This window comes from Centroberyx affinis, unplaced genomic scaffold (assembly GCF_046629955.1).
Source record: "Centroberyx affinis isolate AG114_WGS23_722 - 3 ecotype Tasmania unplaced genomic scaffold, CSIRO-AGI_Caff_v1 ptg000178l_1, whole genome shotgun sequence".
Lineage (NCBI taxonomy): Eukaryota > Metazoa > Chordata > Actinopteri > Beryciformes > Berycidae > Centroberyx > Centroberyx affinis.
Window position 1 is genome coordinate 195052 of NW_027278875.1, and position 25255 is coordinate 220306.

A 25255-nucleotide genomic window follows, 5' to 3' on the forward strand; every position below is an offset into this window, starting at 1 on the left:
ATATGACAATATGTAAAATATGATTTTGTGGACAAAATCATCAGGCTGATGTGACTTGAATGTGATTAAAGGTCCGATAAAGAAAGGCAGCAGCATATTTCCACAATTTGCCAAAAATTTGCTATTTATTGATTTTAGGTAGATAAGCGTGGCTTGACCAAGAACAGGCAGGAAGGAGTGAGCGAGGCTGGTCAGGTCATTCAGTATATTCACATATCAAACTAAAAAAAAAATCGTTGTTTGTTTTTGCTCACTGCTACATGTGTATAGCAAGCACTATGCAATGTAGAGAGAAAGCATGAGTACCTACAGATATGACTCAGAATGTAAATTCATAAACAGAAAATATTGATTTTTGCTTCTGTTTTTCTGTTTTCTATGGCCTCTTCATATTTCTTTCAGTGATTTATTTGATGTGTCTCTTAAGGTCTATACTGTTCTAGAGAGTGATAAACAGGTTTTAACAAAATCCAACTTCAGCAGATATGCATTCAAGCAAGTGAATCAGTCTGCACATATCCAAGCCCAGTGATAAAACCAATGATGCACAGGCAACATTTTGAGGCAATATTGATGGCCCATATTGGCAGCAGTATATTTTCATGGCACATTTTTCTTGATAGTTCACAATTTCCCTGGCCAATAACTGAAAGCATCCTAACATTGTCCATCACGGTCTAGTTCTCCTCTGCCTCCTCCTACTCCAAGAACAAGCTGAATGGATGATTGGCTGTCTGCCGTCCTCCATGAAGGAGCTGCATGACACTGTGGTGAAGAAAAGGCCAGGAAGTGTTGCCACTGACTCCGCAGCCTCAGGCAACAACCTTCTGAAAAACGTCCCTTTGTGAGATGGTACAGGTCCGTTAAGACCAAGACCACCGGAATACCTCAACAGCATTTTCACTTGTCAACCTTACTCTACCAGACATCCAAAGACTCCCTATTTCTGTATTCCCACACAACCTCTGAATTCCCTGATCCCCCTGATGTTACTGCTAAATAAATTGTGAATTAAAGTGAATTTTGAAGCCACTAAAGAAGGCTGGCTCCAAAAAGACTCCAAACCCGGTCCAACTCAGTGCAAGTCAATAGGACCACAACCGAACTTCTCACTCAAAATATAAAGTCAATACATTTTTTCAACAAGAGGTTATGGTCTCAGTAGCTAATTTCTGAATAATTTCTAATGTGGGTCCTTATGGCGATTTTCAAAATAATTGTGTCATTAACGGGATTAACGGGATATTCCTAGCGATTGACAGGTCGCCTGTCCAGTGATTGACAGGTTACCGATTATAGGCCAATAGGCGGTGCTGCAGCTCTGTGGACAACCCTCTGCCTTGCTTTGGCTGCACTGGCTCCAAAAAATTTCAACATGGTGGCGAATGTAAACCCAATCTCCAGGGTTTTAGAACGGCCCTTCAGAAACCTATGGGTGATGTCACACTCACTACGTAGATATTTTTTTTTTACAGTTTATACCTAAAATGCTTGCACAAATCTTTATGCTCTATGCTACTTTAACCTCAGGAATTACGCCCATGCTCCATAATGCTGAGAATTTTCATCCTAATCATTTTAACTATCTCATGCAACACCGGTCCAACGTACTGCTGGACTCTCACCATCCCCTTCTACAGCTGTAATCACACTCTAAGCCATGCTACTTTAATGCACATAATGACATAATGCTGAAAGTACATACAGTATGTGGAGCCTACAGTACAGTCTGCTCTCTTTTGGATGTCTTGTACGTATACTGTTCCCTTGCAATGAATGTGAGTTCCTGTACAACGTGTGCCAGTCTGTGTTTATATTACTACATTAATCGTCAATATGTCCCTGCTCCAAATTCATCAAAGCAAATGAAGTGATTCTGATGCTGAAAACATCATAGTTAGGGCTATGTTTTGCACTCATTGAATTTCATGAAGTTATTTATGGTGGTTGGGTGTAGTGGAGGGCTAGGGGTAAAACATTATACCCACACTCCCTTGTCCCTCTGAGGATTTGAAATGGCAGCATTTAATCACATACTGACTTTTCTCAGCTCAAAGCTACAACCGCTCCTAAAACAAACTACCTGTTGTGAGTTTCCTTGCACCATACTTTTGTTAATTTTGCTGTTGATTTCCTCTCATTTGAAGCATAAAATTCAATATTTTGTCAACTGCCATCATCTACATTGATGCGGATAATATTCAGACTATCTATCTATCTATCTATCTATCTATCTATCTATCTATATATATATATATATATATATATATATATATATATATGTATAACAATAAAATCAAAGAAAGTTGAATGACCATTGAAATCTACACATCAAAACTCCCCTCTCTCCAAAGGATCACTCTCAAACATAATTTATCTACTCAGTGCTCTACCATCATATAAGTAGCCCATAAGTGATCTATTTTGAGGCAGTCTAATTTTCATTCTATTTTCCATATCCATTCCATTTTTCATATCAGCAAACAAAGTAAACCAATAAGCCTGTAAAACTCCTGATTCTGATGAAGGATATGCACACAGATAAAGGCTTATGGTGTTGACAGTGGCTCCTAAATACATATTAACACCTTTACTATCAATTACAATCACCATAAATCCTCTCTAACCATTCTACAAAAGAGCTGTTTATTTTGAGGTCTATATATTCTACCATATTGCAGGATGATTAAATTTCTTACTTGGCTGCCTCTTCTCTCTGCATCTAGGCTGAAAAAAAAAGACATAAAAATAGGGCTGGAAATAAGAGGATGTCACATTTTCACCTGAAGCGTTTCCCTTTAGACAGTGCTCTGCTGAGAATAGGAGGGGCCACTGCTGATGTGCCTGGTGCCATGCTGCCACCCTTAACAGAGGATCCATGAGAACTGCAGCTCTGCAAAAGGGGGAAAAGAGTAGTGCATGAGTGGTACAAAACACACATGGTCGAATGTGGCTCCAGAGTGACAAGATACGATACACAGTGGTGTCATAGATAACCTCACACAGTCAGTATCTTCATTACTACTCTCATGCTATGCAAAAGACCCTGACAATTAGGATTCCTTAGCCTGTGCTTCCCAATAACAATGAAATATCACTTGAGATTTTTTGTCCCCCACTTCATTAAAAGGGCAAAGAGTTACTTGGCTTCCCTCTCTGGCCAGAGAATGTGTGTTTGACAAGAAAAATGCAAAACTGAACACTGAGATATTTAGGACCAAGTGTTATGACCAAGTCAATAGCCAAAAACAAGGGGGGTCCAAAACCTCTGTGCTGTAATAAATTGTAAGTCAACAAAGGAAAACAAGCTTCCCACAGTGTGCCATACATAAAGCTAGGGACTTGGCAGCATCAGTCCCCAGTCAGGTTGGAGATGTTCTCTCAGTGATGTACAGAGCCACCTTACTTGTGCAGAATGTCTTTAATTACACTTTATATTTAAAACTGCAGATTAGGGGAAGACGCTTTGTGAATAAACTCCCTGCTGGCCTTCACAGCACTCCAGCTGCACTCAAGAATTAATCCCACACAAGATTACATTAATGGTTTCCTAAAGAATTTTCCCCACTCGATTCTCTCCCTTTTTCCTTATCAAAATTAACACCATTATCTTACAACAGGCCCCAGACAGAGATTTGGCATACAGCGCAGGGCGACCATGAATGCCATTAAAACCCCCTGTGAAATACTAAGTCACGAGATAATGCTGTTATTCCAGTTACAGTAGCTCCTATGCTGCCCTTTCTCTCTGTCTGATTGTACATCATTAAAGCAATTGGATGTGACTTAGAGCTGGTTCAGGGCTCTCATGCCTGATAAGCCTCTTTCTCTCCCTTACACCCCTGACTCCCGGAGGGAGCTGTTACTGCTGTTCACTAGTCGTGCAGGAAAATAGGATCATTTTGGCCACCCTCTCATGTACCCTGTGGGGGGAGAACGCCTCACTTTCTGGAACAATTGCCATGGCAAACTTTCTCTGCAAAACCTGGAGGATGATATCTATGTCAGGGGATAAAATAAATAGGTTGTTGTAGCGGATGGCAGACCTGCATAGCCTAACATCTACACACAACCAACCTAACCCATTTCACTTGTTCTCTCCTATCTCCTTTTTGTCTTGTTTTATGCCACTTGTGAAAAGTCTTGGATAAACAGAATGCAAATTGGATTTATAGCAAGCGGAGAGGAAGGGGAAATACAGGCTGGCCAAAATAGCAGAAAAACCTAACTATATGTTGACTATCAAGTACCAAAGGAGGAGTAGAGAAACTTTGCCTTCAGAACAGCTTCACTTGGATTGCTATCATACAAGTCCTGAACTGTGTAGTGGGATATTGGACCATTCTTCAAGAGGGACAGTCCTTGAATCGATAACACTAACCGCCAAAATGGAAATCAATTGTTTTATAATTATGCATTGACATGTAAATTAGCATAAAATTTGTAACTGCTGACAACATCAACTAGTCTGATGCTACGAGGTTTTACTTTTACAAGGTTAGGTATTCATATTATCAGAACAGATGGAGGGAACATAGTGTATGTACAGAAATGTATCTAGAACGGCAAATGTGCACTGTAAGGTGTTCACATTATAAGATTGACAGGTGGATGATATGTACAGAAATATGTACAGGTCATGTGCATACATGTAGATCGGATTGGGCCAGGCAGGGCAGATGTAGAAACAACAGTTCAGAGTTGTGTTGCGGAAATTTTTTTTTATGATTCTAGTTTTCCAGATCTGTGATGTCTAATACCATATAGCTACCTGACCTGGTAATCTAACAGATAGGTTACAGATGAATTATACTAGAGACAATATCATATTAACACCTGTGACAAATCAGTTGTGGCAGACCCGAAAACCTACATATGGTCGCTTCTAATGACATACAGGCCTGCCTGGTCAGTATTGCAGATCTGAGAAAATGGCATCATCGCATTTCTTTGTATCTGTCACTATATGAAGAAAGCCGAAGATACAAGAAAATGCATTGATGCCGTTTTTCCAGATCTGTAATGTTTGTGATATATGAATTTGGCATTCTAAAGGATATGTTACAGAAAACATATCTGGACAATATCCTATATAAGCATCTGTGACAGATCCCTGTATCTTCTCCATAAGCGTTACGGATATGTGACAAATCCAAAAACTTGTATACCGTTGGATCTTTCTGGATACAGGCCCCTTTTGTCCAGTGTAAAGTGTAGAGAGTGGAACAGAGACAGCACAGGTGCCCAGGTGCCCAATTCGGTATAGAAATGGCGCAGATGCCCAGATGCTTCACCACCCTCCTATTTGGCTGAGACTTGGGGCGTTGTGTCAGAAAGCATTGTGTAGCAATGATGTCAGCATGCATAAGTGCTTGCAGCACTACCCGGTACAACTTGGGGGGGAAATGCCTTGGCCTGTAGTACTGCCTTGGTCCAGAGAGCTGACATATTTTTGAGGAGCTTACAGGCGCTCCAGCGCTGCAGCAGCTCATCATAGAGATGGTGGAGGGCATTCAGTTTAGTGCTCATCCTCCCCTCTGCCACTACCTCGAGGGCATCCAGGCTCAACTCTATGACAGAGTCAGCTTTTTTTCCACTTCATTGAGCACCCTGGTATTCCCTGTCTTACTGTTGCCCCCACAGCACACAACGAGACAGAACGGTGCGCTGGCCACTACACATTGGTAGATGAGGCTGAGTAGAATGCTGCATACATTAAATTACTTGAGCCTCTTCAAGAACAGCCTACTCTGTCCCTCCTTGTGCTGTCCTCCTCCACACCTAACACTCCCTAGATGGTGGCATGCTGAGGGAGTGGGTGGGCAGAAGCAAGTGGGGTCACATTAGAACTGCCTGCCTGCCAGGGGATTTTGGGATAGCTGGTCTGGGGTCTCCGTGTCAAACCTGTTGAAAAACAGATTTAGCTCGTTGCTCTCTCCATGGTCCCCTCTGCCCACGGCCCCCTTGCTGCTTATAACCAGTGATCCTCCTCATCCCACTCTGCACAACCTTGTTCTGTTGCTGCTTGTGTTCCATCTTCTGTCTAGGTGTTCTTACTTTTCTTTATTTTCCTTATTGGCTCCCTCTGAGCACACTTGACTTCCTCCCTGACCCGAGCCCTGAAAGCATTTTGCAGCTGAATACAGAGCATCAATACATACAGAGCCTTCCATACATTCCTGTCACCGCATCCTCACATTCTCTGTGTTAATAGGCTACTGCTAGACAATAGGCCTGTGCCTGGGTAAGAAAAATTTGTGCTCTGATCTGCTGAGGTGGGTGGCGGGGGGTGTGAGTGGAACTGTGTGCAGCCTTTACACTTGCGTTACACAGGTGCAAGTGTAAAGGCTTTTTTGTCTTATATATTGGAGTTAGTTAGGGTGGAGGAGATGGAAGCATGGTGGAAATCACCAGAGATCGCCATGAAGGGACTGGGGTGTTGCGCTTGTGATCTCGCAATGGCTGAGCGTATGATGTCACACGCAGCGCCCACATCACCTGAAGGGGAATGTAAACAACGAGAGAAATGTTCTCAGGGCAATCAGCGGTTCCCGAGAGTAAAAGAACATATGATCCAGAAAAAAAAACAAGAAGTTGAAGAAAACAGAGAACAGAAAGTGCTAGGGTGTTCGCCCCCCTCCTGAGTGCTGAAATAACAGAAGAATAAAAAAAAAAAAAATGTGAGAGTTTCTGCAACAGGCAGCCACTATCACAGCACCATCTTGGCAAATTTGTCTACTATACAGTATTGATGCTGTGTTTGCCTGCTGCATTCAGGATTCCAATCTACCGTGTGTCACAGGAATCTGTCATTGTGAGCATGACAAGTACATTACAAAACATGATTCATTTATACTCAACAATTCTCTGCTCTCTCTCCATTCATGTCAGATTTCAATGTGAACAAAAGCTTTCAGCCAGTAGAGAGATGATTAAGGTATGACTGGAAATAAATCAATGATAGGTGAAGAGTTACCTTTTGGAGTTGGAGGCTGTATTGAGGCCGAGGAGTAGATTTGGACATGAGGCCCGAGGCGTTGACACTGCAGTCCCTCAAGCTGCGGCTCTCTGAGAAGTGGGCCCGCAGTTTCTCCCTGTGTCTCCTGAAAAAGAGAGAGAGAGAGAGTGAGAGAGAGAGAGTTAAAAATACTGACTGTAAATAGGATATATTATATTATATATTATAAAATATATAGGATATAAATTGGATATAGTATTCACTTAATGTACCCCTTTATTCTTATTTTATTTATTCTTATTAGTGTTATATAAGCAAACTGTATTATTGTAACGATAATTCTAGCATTACTTCTTTGAAATAAGTCTAATTATGAAGGAAGCTGTACTGTCTTGAGCTGCTGTCAATGTACCTTCCTATTGTCAGGTAGGAGCAATAAATCTTCCTGCAGAAATGTTTGTGTTCCCTCTTATAGTGATTCACCCTTAAAACTGATTGAGTGGATTTTGGGTTACATTTAAAAGTTAAGTCCAGTCATTGCTTACTAGAATTCTATTGGCCAGCTCTCTAGCAACAAGGTAGGTAATCATATTCATTGACCTGTTATACTTTGTTTCTGACACGTTTTACGTACAAACAGGGTGCATACGTCACATAGCAATGGCACACAGGTCTCTTAGTCTTTTAGATAAGCCTTGTCCATAAACTGTCACAGTCGCCTATTCAGGGAAGGTTTTACATTTAAAACTGATCATTGTGGACAGGCATGTATATCAAACTGTCATAAGAGATAAATATTTCACCACCTCTTTTCACAGAGTCCTTTGTTGTATCAACTATACACAATGGACAGTTGGGGGCTTTTGATTTATATTGACATCAAACTGCAAGGGCTGACAACATTTGTCAAACATGTTCAATGCAGGAGCCACTTGAAAGGTCAAAATGACACGATGAGCAACAGTCAATTCACAAAAGATGTTTTTCAGGGCTGTAACTGAAAGTTTGGATAGTGGTAGTGGTGGTGAAAAGCGCCCCAAGCTGCTGCAAAAATAGCATTACGAGAGAAACTGTCTTTCACAAGTGAAAATTTAATCAAGGCAATGTACCGTGAAACGTCCATTACATGCTCCTGCGATAATATTCTGAAAAAAAAAAAGAAAAAAAAAATGTTCTGGCAGTGCGATCATAGACTAGTTTTAGAGTCAGGAGTTTGGATCCTTGCTTCACAGGGGAAACTATAAAGAGAATTCCTGGTCCACCTTTTAAGAGCCACTATGGAGTTTGGGGAAGGATGACAGAACAATTAGAGCCATTAGACTGCAGCTTAGACATTTTGTTAGCTGCATTTAAAACATTTAGTTTTAGCTGCAGTCTGTTAGTTCTTACCAGCACTTAAATGGTACATATATGTATTTGTAGAAAATATAGAAAATATGTATACTGTATGTATGTATGTATGTATGTATGAGACAAGCACTATTTTTTGATGGAGCCATACTCATACTGTAAGTTTTTACATTAAGGCACTGGGTGGGTGTCAGTTTATCATGTGTACATGGTAATATGACTGAAATCAGGCTTCACTGCTTACCTTTTCCCTTAACCATAAAAACGGTTCACATGATCAAGCAAAAAGCGAGAAAGAAAAGTAAAATGGCGTCTTTTAGCTATGCTAAATATAAAATATGAGAGCGTTACTTAATTTTGGATTAAATTTTGATTGGATTAAAAATTAATTGATGCTTAAGACTTTTGGATTAAATGTTAATTCACCATTAAATGTTCATTTTTAAATACTAGGTTGCTTAACTCTCTCTGCAGCTGAGGGCTATGAAGTGTATCCAAAGTAAAGGACCTGACAAGCAATCACCATTTAGGAAGCATTAGACTGAACTGGTTCAAAAGAACAAAAAACTAAATTGTGAGTGATGGTTTTGAAGGACTGGCGCCTGGTGATGGGAACTACTCTGAGACCATTTACCAAATTACAAACTACTTAAAGTACACAACTGTGAAAGAAGTTAAGTTTGAAAGAAGACTGTTTTTAGGGCTATTGTGCCTGTTTTTATTGCAAGGCTGCTCAACAATTATGTAGGCTTACTCCTGTAATATAATTCATACCCTAGGCAATTTGGATGTGGATAATCAGTTGCTGATGTTGGACACTTGGCAAGCATTGCCACTAGTGTGATGTGTACTCCTACTTTCATATCCTGTTTAATTCCAAATTTTTAGAGCCACATATCATTAACTCGGCTTTGATTTCCATTTCATGGGGTCTTTAAAGCATGTAGAAGTAGTTTTCATATCTCTAACTCTTGTGTATAGCCCTAAAACAATATCAAAAATGCAACTGTGCTAATGATTGATCTCCTTTGTACTGAGTAAAATTGAAGTTTTCCGCTTTAGTTGATGAGCAGAATGGACTTAAGAGGTAGCGAGAGAGACAACTGTCTGAGCTACACTGCCAACCATTGTTTTGGGAAAAGAGATTATATTTCACCAAGTTTTAGATGCAAGATTCTGGACACTATATTTTCCCGTAGATTCATTCTAAGTCTAATGGAGAGCCTTTGCAGGATTCTCTCGTCATGCTGAACCACATGCGTAGGTGCTACCTTCCATTGAAATGCTCAATTTTTGTTTTTCAAGACCCATTCAATCAGCACAACCTACAACCCACGTTAACTCCCACCTTGATAGCCACTACTTCTCTTTGTCTGCACTCCTTTCTCTTTCTACTTCCTTGCAGTCTGTTATTGACTTCTCCTGCGGACTGCTTTTGTGTTGCCCGATTCCCTCTTATCCACTCACACACACACACACACACACACACACATGCACAAGGTCTATCCCTTTTTGAATTTGCTCTAGCTCTATCTGTATTTGTGTCCTTTGTTTTGAGTAAAGCACTTTGTGACAAACCTGCTTGTTAGAAGCACTTTATAAATAAATCTTACTTGAATATCTGTCCGAAATGCACTTTCATTCTACACAATTTAGAGTTGATGCCTTGCTAAAACACCCTCTAGCTGACTCACACTTTGGATTTCATTGGGCCCTGTGCCATGATAGTAAAGTGCTCCTTGTGCATAGCCGGGGGCATTCTCTATTAACGTGGCGTTGGCTCGCTTCACTCACTTGTTGCGGCGGTAGAGAGCCATGCATGCCACTCCGAGAAGACAGATCCCCGAGGCAATGCTGAAGATGGACAGCACCTGCCTCTGGTAGGTCTCCCCGCTCTCTGTGGAGGCCGAAGAGAGAATACAGTTCAGGTCATTGAATTTCCACTCTGACACAAAGGATATGGGCCGTGTCTGTGATTGAGCAGGAAGAAATGTACCATGAATTAACATACTGAACACACTGGATGTACACACACACACACACACACACACACACACACACACACACACAGATGCAGACACATACACACACAATGTCCATTAGCATAAAGGGACCAATGACGCTGTCAGTAAATGTCAGTGTTTGAGCATGTGATGGGGATGTGGCAGACACAGGCAGGGCTCAGTGACACGTGCTAACTGAAGTGTGATAATCATTTCCTTCAGACAAACCCAGCAGCCAACACCGATGGACGGTCTGCAGGGGCCACTCTGTGTGTGTATGTATGTGTGTTAGCATTCAAAGACTGATGGCGACAGGGAATTAGCAGCAAATGAATGCTCTAGGAGCTCCTTGTCAGACCCTCGCACATCAGCAGGCTGAGGGTCATCAGCAGCTAGGACAAGCAGCAGTTGTTCCCAGCAGAAATCTGTGCGACTGAGTGGCTGTATATAGATGCTGCACTACGCACCGTAGTCTATAATGAGGGGCCTAGTTTAGTTTAGTTTAGTTTATTTTGTTTGCACAAAACAAACAAACAAATTAACAAACAAAAACTACATTAAGATAATTACCAAAGAAAGAAAGGGAAATAAATGTACATGTGCAGCTGAGGTAAAAAGCCCAAGATGAGCTTATATCAAAACCTCACCAAGGTTATACTAATTAAGTTACAATCATTGAAAGTTCATTTCAAGTAGTTACAATAATGAAAACACATGAATATTACTGAAATGTAGTTACATAATAGTGATTATTAAACTGGTTCAACAATATTAATCAATCTTATAAATCTCCAGGATATTAGGTAAGCGAATGTATAACTGAACTCAAATAGGTAACTCAACTGTATAACTGAGAGCATTAGCAGCTGTCAGAAATCAAAACCTCTTTTATAGAAAACAGAAAACCAGAAAACGTTACCCGCTCAAAACAACTCTCACTCTAAAACATTTAGTGGTCTAAGAAGCGCAGCCTGGTATGTAAGAATGTTACACTACAGCTGAAGAAAGCAATCCTCGCTCATCACCAGCCTGTGCGAGGCAACAGCTCAAAACATTGGCTACAGCAGTATAAATCACCAGTACTGGTTCGATTATAACAGTCAATACACACTTTGAGTTAGGCGGCGCACTTTGAAACCATGCTCCTCTGACATTAGTCAAGCCCTCAAATCACCATCTGACAACTGCAGGAAAAGTGCAGAGAACGTTGCCACAACCTGCTCATGACCTTCAAGGGCTTTCAATGCCGTCAACAGAGAACTGCTGTGGCAAGTCTTTTGTAAATGTGGTTGTCTGCCCAAGTTTGTCAACATCCTGCATGATGACTTCACTGACTGTTGAAGAACATGAATCTGGGCCTCGTAAGATCTGCACAGGGACACAACCAGGCATTCTGCTTGTACCATTTTTTTCCTCTGTGTTACATCAACACATCACGGGATAATGCGGTGTAATTGAGTTCAAACTGGAAGGAAACCTTTTTAATATCAGAATGCTTCTGGCAGAAACCAAGATAACATCTGAACACATCCTGGCGTTACAATATGTGGATACATACATCAGAGGTCCACCAAACTGGCCACTCAGCTCCTGTGAAGGGGAGCCAGGGAGAGGGTGTGACTTTGAAGTCCAATACAGACAGACTGAGGGAGTGTTGTAGTAGTGGCCAGTTGCTACACAGAATTATGCAAATTTAATGCTGGTAAAAGCTGAAATTGGTGAGTTAATTATACATTCTAGTAGTTCTAATTAATTGTGATATGATATATAGTTTTGATCCTGTTTTGGGTTTTACATTTCATTGTCTCAATTAAATAATGGTATAAAATTATGATGCAGACTATAATCCATGTTGAATAGAGCCAGCTGACCCATTATTAACTCGTGTTAATGCATTACTTATGCATGGTGGGCCTGACTACACTTTGACACTAGTGTTAAAATACTTCTGAGTGGTGGAGCTGACTACAGTCTCTTGACTCGCATCCCCAAAATGCCAACAATGTGGCAGGAACACAAAAGTGACAACTGTCTTCAAGCTGCACTTAAGGAACAAACAGCAGAGGCTGCCTCTATTTCCTATGTATATCGGTGGAAGACTAAAGTAATTTGTCAGTTTGTATACTAGTGCTGATGCTAACCCTCCAGCTGTTATCATCAGTGGAAGTGACCTCTCAACAGCTGCATCTTTTAAATACCTTGGAACTATATTCCCCCCTCTGCCACATCATCAGTGCTGAAGTGGAGTACCACCTGAGACAAGCCTTAGCCTCTTTGGCTGGATAAGAAAGAGGGTTTTTCAAAACAAAGACCTGCATATGAACATAAAAAACAGCTGTTGACAAGGCAGCGTGCCTTTCAACCCTGCTGTATGGCTGTAAGGCATAGACAACATACAGCCAGTATACTATTAAAGGCCTTTCATATCCAATGCAAGACAAACTGCCATCATCCAGCCTCAGCTATACTGGCTAAGACATGTCGCATTGACACCAGGACAGCACCCTCACACGTGGATACCATATGGCCAGCTATGCACTCTACAGAAGGCCAGAAAAAATGTTATGATGGCCAGATTTAAATATCCATGAAAAAAATTGAGCATCAAGCTGGCGAGCCTGAAAAACATCAGATCAAAACAGCATGATACACACAGCAACAGCTACTATAAAAAATGCAAGAAAAGCAAGAAAAAACTAGATCACATTTAGAGCACTCAATCCAACATCAAACCCAGCTTTTCTGTATTCTGACATTCTGTCTCAAACGCAGAATGTCACATATTGGACTTTCATAACAGTTATCAAAAGATTGATTGCTAGCGCGGAAGAGGGATTCATAATCAAACATACAGGACTACCATAAACAAGTAGGCAGATAAGCATGAATATGTAGCTAGTCTGGAGCCGAAAAACAATCTATCTGTATGTCTGGACGTCCATCCAACAAACAATCGATCAATCCCGTTCCCATTTCCTCTAATGCATCCACCCACCTGCAGTAGCATCTGCAACTGAACTAATTTAGTTCCCAGATTAAAACCACTGAACTGAGGAGGGTCGTGTATAGGCTTTGCATTCTCTTTTGCCATGTCTTCCCCTTCCCCCTATTTCCGAGAGCGAGTGTGTCAAGTGCAGACAATCAGTGAAGCCAGGTTATTGGAAAACTTCACACCATGCAATGTATGTGGTAAGTATGTTTGCATGTGTGCGAAAGAGAGAGACATAGAGCGATGGAAAGGTAGACAAGAAAATGTGGAAGATATGAAATGAGAGTGTGAGAGTGTGTATGCGTCCTTTTGTGTGTGTAGGCGGTAAAAGTATGGATCAGTGTGGGTGAGGTGGTATATTCCATCTGGACAGGGAACAGTGTGTCACTAGAGGGCCTGATGATTTTGTTACCAAAGATTTGTTAAAACAATAATCTGCCACATTTTCATATAAATATACAATGGCTGCTCATGACCAAAGGTGACACCAACACCAAGAAAATAAGAATCTCACTTCAAGATTATCAACAGAGGTTAAAATGATAATGTGGCACAACATCACTCAACTAACAAGGACATTTCCATTTCTATTGTCTCTCACTCCATTGGTTAACTTAAGCGTATTTCTTCGTATTTATATAGGCTTTTAGATGAATTGCTTTATAAACCCTGGTGAAGGCCACATGCCGGAACACATTGGTTGTACTAATAAATCTTTGTTCTCAGTACTGCAAGCGTTGCTGGAATTTCCTCAACTGGAGAGTCAACCAGCTGGAAGCAAAAATCACTGAGTGATGCTTGTGACCATGAAGCCAGACAAAAATGGGTTTGTTTTGTAAGTTGGATGCCACTTAAACATAACACAGTAATTACCCTGTAATTTGAGCACCATAAGTGCTACCATTAAAGAAATACTTTACATTCCTTTTCTGTATGGCATTTTCCATATCTTTCAGTTTCAGCACATAGAGTACTAAAAAGAACATGCATTGCTAATTGGGCTGCTAATATAACTGGCATCATAAACTAATACTCATATATACAGCATATACTGTATATATAGATATATATACGTGGCAGGCCACATCCTTCTTTATTGCTCTATCTTTCAGTCTGACAATACCGTTCTCCATGCAGATAGAATACACCTAATTCACCGCCACAGTGTTTCCATGGCGACTGGCCCGCATTAATTTTCCAAGGTGAGCAGCCTTGTTGTGCTGTGGATTGTTTGTATGTTTTGTATGTGGCATTTCACTGAGTTAAGACGCATGAAAGGCTGTGTAGGCTACTCCACATAGTCAATGGAAAGTTTTCTTACCCATGAACTCGATCCCAAGTTCGTCCGCTGTTCCATCCAAGGCCAGAGAGCATGGGAAAAGGAGAGAATGGACAGATACAGGGAGAGAGAGAGTGATTGAGAGAGAGAGAGACAGAAAGAGAGGTAGGGGAGGGGAGTATAAAAGAGAGAATGCGCAGTTAACACATGACACAGCTCTAACTCTTACTCAGAATTCACCCTAGGGAGAAACACATGCTGCAACTAGACCATGAACTTTGTTTGACAGCTTCCTCTGACATGCTTCTCTCTTGTGCGCCAGGCAATGAGCCGCCCAGCCCCAGATGCTTGGTATGCTTTACTGTGATATATCGTGAATTCACATAGCCTGCAAAGGCTTTGAACGAAGAAAGGGAAAACAACAAAGATATCGGGGGTTGAGAGGATTACATCTGGAGGACGTAAGTTGAACATGACATATCATATAGTTTCATGTGACGTCCGTTTCACAGGACTTTTGTATTCATCTGAGGTTAAGCCGTTACAGTAATTGTTCTCTTCTGTCTTCAAACATAGCTTTATCAATATTTACAAAGTTGCCGCTAAAGACATACCACACTAACACATGCACGCACACACGGACATACTGTACATGTACTCTTTCTTCTCTATTTCTCTTTCTCGCACTGTCTCTCTCTCTCACACACATACACACAGACACACACACACACACTTTGACATACACTATCTCATACACACAAAGTCTTTCTTCATGCAGTTAAGTCTTTCCCCCAATCCCAGAGCTGGGGAAACAGATAAAGAGGAGCACTCGTGTTCTTTTCATCCTGACAGCTCCCCTTTTTCACGCCACTGTAATGTAATCTCATTTAAATTAAAATGAAACTCTCACTCGTAATTGCTTTTCTGACAGAGGTGGTCTGAGTTTTAAATAGAATGCAGCTTGCCAAGCCCCTGACATGATTATGTGGTGGGCACTCTCAAAAAACTGGCTAACGAAAAAAAAAAAAAAACATCTGTTCCCGGATGCATTTTGATTGTGGGATGGGAAAATCTGTCAGTACCGTGGCTTTAGAAGTTGACGAAAAGTAAAAAAAACACCCCACTCAACTGGAGTGAAAACAAATGATCTGGTCTGGATAAATGAATGGATTAGTGTAATCGCACAGGGTTATCTGAGTCTAATGTGACATGATCAAATTTGAACTACGGTAAGCAAACTTATGACATTCTGACAAGTTTCAGAGACAGAGAGTGCTTAGGCCCACAAATGTTAAAATAACATATTACAGATGTTTGTCACTTACAAAAAGTTTGAGAAGCCAAGGTTGCCACTGCAAGCATGATTAGCCATTAGTAACAGAATAGTGCCTCTGTATTCCACATGAAGCAAAAGCCTTTTCAGGTCTTTTCATAGGGATAATAGGAACACAAATGCCTTCAAATCCTTTACCTCAAATAATGGGAAGAATTGAATCCAGCCTGTCCTGACCAATGTTGCATGTCCAAACCTTGCCAGAGGCTTTACACAGTTGTGGCCAATTACTGTCTTTTTGTGGGTATGTCCATCTTCAAGTTTGTTTCATGGGTTAGGAACCAACACACATTTGTTGATCCCACACACATTTGATTGAAAGTCATTGTTATATTTATATTTAACTCATTTGTGCAGATAAAAAAAAGTGAAAAAGGGGCACAAAGTAGACATGTCATCCCTACTTCAGTCTGATTTGGATGAGTAGCGCCTACTCACTTTGATTTATGCCTGCCTTTAGGTAGGGAGCAGGTGAAATGATGTTTTTATTGAACACAACCGAAGTTCATTATTCCCAAAGGTATGCATTGCAGCCTCAATGAATCTTTAACTACTCTGAGCACTTGTGGCACACTCTTATTAATGCATAGCAACTCACAAACTAGTGATAAGACAATTCAGAGCCAATCAATTCTTTCCTGCGGACATTATGTTTTTTGCCATGAGCAATCTTGAGGTAGAACTGCATTATTAAGATATGGCTGACACTCTTGTGACTAAGTGCATAGTGTCGCAGTGGCATAAATACTTGGCAAGGCCAAAGAAGTGGATGCAATATCTTATTGATGTTGCCTGATCTGTATTATCCATTGAAGCCTTTCCCTGTGATTGCCCATGGCAACAGCTAACACTTATCCACTCTAAATCGCCCTGACTGTCACAGCCTGCTCAGATGATGCCATTTCAACACTGATACACATCCCCTCCTCTGGCATTGCCTTGTCTGGAGACGTTCACCAATCATAATATGTGCAGGCTCCCCATCCTTCGCACTGGCATCTCAAAGCACCCTGGGGAATCATTTACGCCGTCTTGTGGGAGCCTTGAGCAAGCCTGGAGAATACCTGTGCATCATGTCAGTCGTTTTTGGGCCGATTAAGAGGTAGGAATTTGGCGGGTGGGAGAGACAATGGCAGGAGTGAATCAAATCCTTAATCCCCTCCTTTACTTGGGTGAGCAGAGAACACTGGGGAGCTGTGTGTGTTAGCGAGTGTGTGTGTGTGTGTGTGTGTGTTAGTGATCCCAGCATCCTTTGTGGCTATTTAACCAAGGCCTAATACCTACGGGAGAAGAATGGCTCAAATTAGAGGCTTGCTTTCTTCTTCTTGGTAAATCAGCCGGGAAAAACCAACAGCTGGCTCACCACTCCACCTCCCCACCTCCACCTACCCCCTCTTCAATCTTCCCCTGCCACCAAAGACATCCCCTCCATAGTCTCACAACTGCAATTGGCCCAGCTGGACACCATTAGTGGCACACCGTACGCGCTCTCCCACTCGAAGAAGCGAATCATTTCCGGTTCTTGACTAGGCATAAACAAAACCACACCTTTCCTCCACTCCCTCGCTCCCAATTAAAGACGCCACTTCCCCACTGTGCACCAATATCTCCGACCACAACACCCTCTCCCCACACCATTTCCAAAGCAGAGTTCACAGCGGTGCGGCAGGAATACCTGGCAGGGAGCCTCTTTTCCTTTTGGCCCTGGGCTTTTGAGATATGCTTTGCAGTCTCTCTCCCTTTTTCTTTCTCTCCCTGGATGTGTATATGAAGAAGTGGTGCTGTGTGCAAGCGAGTTCGGACTGCTCTCTTGAGTGGTTGCTTTGTGGCCAGTCAATACCAAGACAAAGGAAGAGGGGCGATGGATGATTTGTGATTGCAAGGTGCACAGAGATGGATTTTAAAAAAAGCTCAAAGGACAAAAGCTTGCATGGCAGATAAAGCTCTTTCTCACCCCAGGGGGGCGATTTGTGTCTAATGCTGTCATAAATAAACACAAATTTATATGTGTGCACATGTACACACACGCACAAACACACACAATGCATTGAATTTAATAGCAGCAAGTACCATTTGTAGTTGTTGTTAGTATGGTGGCTTGGTATGTTATCACATGATTTGGCTTTTGAAAGCAGGATAATCCCCCAAACCCTTGGTAATCTGGATAAATTTTACTCTGTATCAACAGAGATCAAAATAAGGCTTCACTCCATTCAGTTCTCTCTGGTGAAAAGGGTGGATGGGTGGGGTGACATGATATAATACAGTTATATCATACATTATCGTTTGTCGACATTTTTGCCATTAAAATATGCTAATGAAATATATGAAATAGTTTATATGCATTATAAAGTGGTAAATAACTAGAACTATTGGCAATTTTCTATAATTTTTACATTTTTGTTTTGCTGAAAACGTTGAATTCAAGTTATAAAATGAAAATGGCAAAAGATATAAAAACTCTCAAATGTGAGATTTGGTGGCTGTAACAAAAACATTTTGACATATGAGAACAGCTTCATTTCTTGAAAATGGCATTGAAGATTTCTTGAAAATGTTTTGACAAAGCTAAAATGAACTAGACTACAATAAACAAAAATATTATCAGGACTGTCATGTGACTGTCATTGGATTTTTCAAATGAGGACCACTAAATGAAGATCGCTTGACCTTATTAGCTATATCCCATTAATATACTTCATACAACTTATTTATATAATTTAGGGGAAGATGCAGTAGGAATTAGGAAATGTGAGCAGACGTAGGCCAGCAATTTACAGTCCCACCAGAGATAGTCAGCCTGACCTACAATTGTGGTTCAATACTCAACAGTTTACATTGTAGAACTCACTACATTAAGGAAAGATGCTGTAGATGAGGTATATGAAATGAAGAAGCTTAGATACACTGAGCTAGCAGCTGGGGCAGAACAAGGCTGGACAGCCAGGTAAGGGAGTTATGTGCTGTGGATTTATATTGCAGCCACATCCTCTGCTGTTTCACCCAGGGAGCGGTCAAGCAACTTCGAAAGCAGTCAGAAGAAAGCACACCAGTTCCTCCAAAGTATGGAAAGCTATTTCATAATTAAAAATGGGTTATATATCATATGATGGTGTAGCTATGGCAGCATGAGTGGGTGGTTATACACTGCTCCAAGTGTTATTGTCTAAGCTTACTGTTGAGCTGTTTCTGTCTGAACTGCTGAGTGGGTCATTTCAAGGTATAGCAGGATGAGCTGTCTCATCAGCCTATTTTTGTTTTGACCAATAGTGAGAGCAGAAATTACTAATGCTTCTTCTGGAGGTATCATGGGCCTAATTTAATGAAACATCTGTGATGGGAGGTGCCCAGTGATCAGTGACATACCAACTGTCACGCAGCAGGAGACTCCGTTCAAACTTTAAAATGTTCAGTAGGCTACTATAGGAGATGTGTGGATATATTCAACTTTTCACTAACTTTTTAAAATATTCAACTTTTATTTTTCCCATAGATAAGAAAGGTGGAATGCTCAGAAATGCTACTCTGCTACTTTTAAAGATACATTCCACCAAAACACAATTTTTACTATTCATGCTCTTAAAGGTAAACTAATCCATCGACAAAATCCTACTATTTTTACTTTTCTACTTCAATTCAAAGTTTTATGCTCCTATAGTTTTCTTTAAATGTTAGGTGTTCTTCTGTGTGTTGATAATCAAGTGATCCTTTCACTCAGACACTTTCAACTGCTTTCAGTTAGCCCACACATTTTCTCCAGGAAATGTACTTTTTCTATTTCCAACAATAACAAGCAAACAAACAAACATCTATTATATTACAGAGCACTTAAAGTACATAAAATGGCAAAAAAAAACTCAGTACTTCACCTTTTAAGACTTTTAGTCTTGTAAAATGGGGATGTGTTATAAATTATTCATTTGTTGAAAATACAGCTCAACAAAGTAAGATTTCTTGTGCAGAACACAAAAAAATTCAACCCATCTAAAAAAACAACTGTAAAATGTTTAAAAAGTTTGATTGGGCGCATAGAAAAATGGTCATAGAAGATACAATGAATCCCACTGTGAAAACTGGATACCATGAGGGAGCATGAAACATGCTTCGTGACACTAGCTTGTGACCCCATTAATGGAGTCTCACTGGGCTTGGTGGCATCAAACAGAAGGCCATGGGAGTCTCACTCTGACTCTTGGTACAGAAGAGCCAAGTCTCTCCATAAAACAGTGTGAATTTGTAAAGCCGCAGTCTCCAGGGAAAGGCTTGGGGCCTCCAACTTCTCTTCCCTGTCCCTCTGACTTTTGCTGTATTTTTTAACTAGACTACCGAGCTGTCATGGGGCTTCAAAGGCTCCAGGGGCCTTGTTTTTCATGAACAATAGAGAAGTCAGGACTTTTCCCTCCTTGAGCTACAGACAAAAGCAAAGCAATATTAAAGACTGTAATAAAAAAAATATTTGAAAGTTTATGCATGGTATCCATAGGATTTTATATTCAGGCCTTATCTGGCATGGCAGCACTTCTAAACGTAGGTCTGATGTGATATAGTTCAATCAACAAACACAATCCCACAATGCACAGTCTGACTACTGTCTCATGTTGTAATGGTTATTGTAACGTGTCACATTATGATATTACTGATTGATCTATGACCCCAGATTGTTAAGTTAAAGAGAAAAATGGATATTATATGATAATGGTAACATCTATTTTCTTCTAAATGACCTACTCTGCCGTGGGGATTGTAACATTACCTCTCAGACTATAATATACCGTAACTCTGCAATTGTAAAGCTATGATTATTATCTCTGTACTGATTATAGGTTAGAGAAATCTCATTTATTCTCTTTCTTCTTCAATCCATACAGACATCAGAGTGAGTCATGATGTGTAAAGGACATTTCATCTCTAAAATCAATAACTGACGTTTGTATAACGTCACAAGACCAATATAAAACTGTCTAAGGGACATATTAATCAAATGAATCAAAATCTTTTATCAGACGTAGGTACGTTTTTTTTTTACTGCATACTAAGAATGAGACATTTTAGCATATCATATCTGAGATTATATAAAATCAAGAGTATTCTGAGGATACAACAATGTCACCATCCCAGAAGAATAACTTCTCTATTATTAGATGTTAGTTCTTAAAACAGTATTAGGACTTTTGCCCAAAAATGCTAGAATGCTGTGCTGCAAAGGGTTAATTTGAAGCTGATCTCAATTAATTTATATTTATCTTGACGGATCCAGTTTCATTCAAGGGCACGTAGCACACACAGTTCTTATGGATTTGTTTTTACTTTGCAGATCAATACACCAATACTGTAGGAGGAAAAATAGAAAATGGAGCGTACTTGGGTCTGACAAGATTGCATCTGTCTTGGGTACAAACTGGTCACAGCGTAGTCCATGATAGCCCTCCTTACACCTGTGAGAGAGAGAGAGGGAGAGAGAGAGAGAGAGAGAGAGGGGGAAAGAGGAGAGATTTGAGATTTGAAGTAAGACAACCCAAGCAGAAAGTAATGAAGTACGGCATGAACTATCAGCAGAAAAGACCTTGAGATAAGGAGAAACTGAAAAGTACAGAACAAGAAACCTAGACGAGACAGAGGACTGAACGGACGGGAAAAGCTGAGTGCTCACTGAGGACTGAAGTGGCGGAGGGAGATACAGAGAAACTGTCGAGAAGGGTGGGGTGAGAAGAAAGAGAGCAAAGGGAAGATAGTTGGGCAGGCCTAAGCAGCGCCTGCAACCTCACTGATAGCACATGACTGACAGGAATGCCAGGTCCCACTGGAGGAAATGGGGGTACTGGGATGGAGAGTGCTTGGCACGGTGCAAACAACCTAAGATCTACAGTGGAAAAGAAGCATTTGGAACACTCATAAACAAAGTCCTGGCACCAAGCAGTAATTTCTGCAAATATTTGCCATTGTCGTCAAACAAATATCCATGCACAGTTGATGCCTGCAGATCCCTCAGCTATTGTCATTTATATCTACAAAGATTATGACATTTGAGCTCTTTTTTGCACAGTAAGATTTTTAGCTGCACCCTTCAAGCACCCTGTATGGTCTAAAGGCATTTTAACAAGGCAGGCAATTGACGCTCATTGTAATCTCATGTAATGATTTGGCATTTTCCACAGTCAACAATCCTGTGCTGATACTTTATATATTTATATTTCCGCCATTCTAAATTAATGAATCATCAAAGTGTGTTGTGACATGAGTGCTGACTGTGGCAAGGTGTCATTGGAAATTATCCACTTCTGATACCAATTCCAATACTTGGTATAATTTTGGAAGTTATGCATTTTTTCACCTTTCAGTGTTTAAGGAAAGCAGATTGCCATGAGGGATAGAGTAAATTATTTTCTTCATATCATTTATGCGTGCCATTTGCTTTTCTAAATTGGCCATGAGGCTATGCGGACTTTTCTCAATATAATCTAGTTGAAAATGTGACAATTCACTGTAAGAATCTAAAGAAATGCTACAAAATTTATTCAGTATTGATTATTGCATTGACTTTGATACTGATACCAAAGTTCAGGATAACATTTGGTGTTGTTATTCATTACTCAGCCCTAGTTGGGCATAACACTTTAGAATAGCAAATGGTATTCGATAAGCCTTTCTCGAAGAGGACTTAAGCATTTTTTATTATCTTCAGTAACCGCTATACTGTGAGAACATTTAGTGGGCTGATCCATCCCTCTGTTCTTTCAAGGCTTAAGAGAGACAATTGGGGGATTTGCTTTGATGCGTCTGTTTGTACACAAACTTGTACATGACTGACTTATATGTCAGAATTGTCTATATTTTCTCGACTCCGTCACTCGATGATCTATTGTAAGGCGGCCGGGGGATTTACACGCGCATTATCCATAAATATCTGTCCAGCACGTTTCCAGCACAGTGCCACAGTTCCTACACATACTGGATGAGTGACAGGCCAGCTGAGTACCGTTCAGGTTTACTCAGCTTGGCTTGACCTGGCATGATAAGCCAAAAAAACATAGTGAGCTGTGTAAACTGAACTGAGCAGTGGAGATCACAAGTTAGGTTAAGTTGGGGATCAGAGCGGCAAAACGGTGATAGAATTTCAGTGTTTGTTGTGTCTGCAGCTTTTTATGTTCAGTTCTCAGGCAATCATCTAGCCTGTGTCCTCTATGACCCAGCATGGAACTGCATGACTGGTGAAAATAAATAAGATGTATGCTCCTAAAGGCGATATAATAACTCTTGGGGACATTGTGCTCACTACATAGTAGAAGCATTTGTAACAACCTATTAGCTTTGCATCATAATGCATAAATGGGCAGACATAAACATTGATCACTCCCATTCTCCACTATCAAATATAGCAGAAATACCATAAAGATATTTTTTTCTTGAAATCATTATGATGCATGACATAAAGGGTGAAGTATATAATCCTATGATGGCTTATAATGGCTGCAAATTGTTTCCATCCATTGCATTTAATGGATCAGGTGCATCATGATGGTGGAAAGAAAAGACAAGTTCTACTGGCTCCAGTATGGGGTAACGGCCGCCCAAGCTTCGCTCTGCCTCTTCTCTAATGTAGGAAGATTTGGGCACTTAACAGAGTGAAAAAGGTACACGCTTATAACATTACATTTAAAGTTGTGACAGAAAGCAATCTTTTACATGTAGTTCTTCACACCCAGTGGCAATTTTAATGTGGGAGGGCCAAGGAGCCGAGACTAAAATGGGGGGTCCAATGAAAATCAGCATAAAAAAAGAGCATGCGAGTTAAAAATGAACTATGATGCAATACATTTAAGGAATCACATACTTCTTCTCAACAGTTTCCATTCAAGTTTCCATCCCTGCAGGGACTGTTTTGATTTGCATTATACAACAACTAAAATCTGTAAGCTATATACAGAAACCTCTTTCTTCTGTTTATCCATTCATTTAACAGCAAGTAACAAGGTATTTCAAATAGGAAAATTATTAGGGGGGAACGCATGTTGAAACTATGTAGCATAACAAATGACTTGAAGCTGGATTGCTGAATCAGAACCTTATTTACTTGCTCTTATTAACTCCAGCAATTTGCCCAACACTTCCTCAGAGCCACGGCTGAGTCCTTATTGGGATATACTGAAATGCAAAGAGGCTGGAATTTGGAATGGAAAGAATGGAACTTGGCAATAGAGTATTAAAATCTGGTGAGGTTTATTGATCAAGATTTCAGAAAACATTTCATGTTAAAAGAACTGTTAAACTGAAATATGAAAACTACAATTCCAATGCTTGAGTTTTTTGCTCCAAAACCAGTACAAGCACGGGCCAGAAAGTGAGTTTTGAGAGCCATGAATCTCAGTACCTGGCAAAGTAATCACTGATTCATTGGTATTGATCAACAAACCTATCAAACCCTTGCAGATATAGTGTGGTCATTTTGTGCTATGGGGCAGTAAAAATGTTAGTTATTGCACCTTTAAATATGGGGACTCATTAACTGTTCAGCCGATGTCTGAAAATACTCTCCAACTGAAGCCTGTGAATCTTTAACCTCAAACTCATTATGTCATTTCACATCCAAAGTAACAACCAAAATACGCACACATGCCCGCACACACACACAAACCTCTAATAGTTCTCTGCTCAACCAACCAAAAGAGGAGATAAAGGACTTGATTCTCTCCTGTCATTGTCTCTCTCACTGCTAGATGTCTACCGCTTAATCAACCTGGAAATGACTAAGGCAATGCACCGGTATCCTCCAAGCTCGCTCATACACACACACCCCCACACGTCCACACACACAGACACACAGGCAGCCAGACAGGTACACACACACATGCACATAAAAAGAATTCATGTAGTCCTACTCTTCATAGCAGCATGCAGAGCTACTTGTAGACTAGTGTGTATTGTGGCTGCACTGACTTTATTAATGTTTGGATCACATCTACACACATCACACCACTATTTTCTACGCTGAATATCCTCACTTGTTCCTCGTGGTCACGGTTTATAATATACAGTACACAGTTTGCATCTTAGAAAGCCCACCTTAAGTGATCAGACATATAAACACAGAGCAAAATGAGACAGAGAATAGCCTTTTAAAAGCTGTCCCTAGCATAAATTACCATGGAGATAGACCATTTAAGACTAAACCTGTCACATTGATAAGAAACACGCTAAGGAAAATGCCACACGATGCATAACTCACCAGTCCGAATGACGAATGCAAAGACATTAGATTCATTATCAAATGAGAATTGCTCTGCAATATGGGAGAAATGACACTCAGGGGGCCACAGTGGGAGAAAGGCTTAAAATAAAAGAATGC

At 40.5% G+C, this 25255-nt stretch overlaps 1 protein-coding gene across 1 annotated transcript in view; it reads right to left on the bottom strand.

Moving 5' to 3' along the window:
• The window catches only part of LOC139657699 (uncharacterized), a 32089-nt gene extending 9166 nt beyond the window's left edge, over positions 1-22923 (bottom strand). The window contains exons 1-6 of the mRNA XM_071535626.1: positions 22889-22923; positions 21274-21347; positions 14622-14648; positions 10103-10205; positions 6977-7103; positions 2784-2893 (exon numbers count right to left, since the gene is read on the bottom strand). Coding sequence (XP_071391727.1) covers positions 2784-2893; positions 6977-7103; positions 10103-10205; positions 14622-14648; positions 21274-21347; positions 22889-22923 — 476 coding nt within the window. The remainder of the gene's footprint in view (positions 1-2783; positions 2894-6976; positions 7104-10102; positions 10206-14621; positions 14649-21273; positions 21348-22888) is intronic.
• Positions 22924-25255: the final 2332 nt, after the last annotated feature.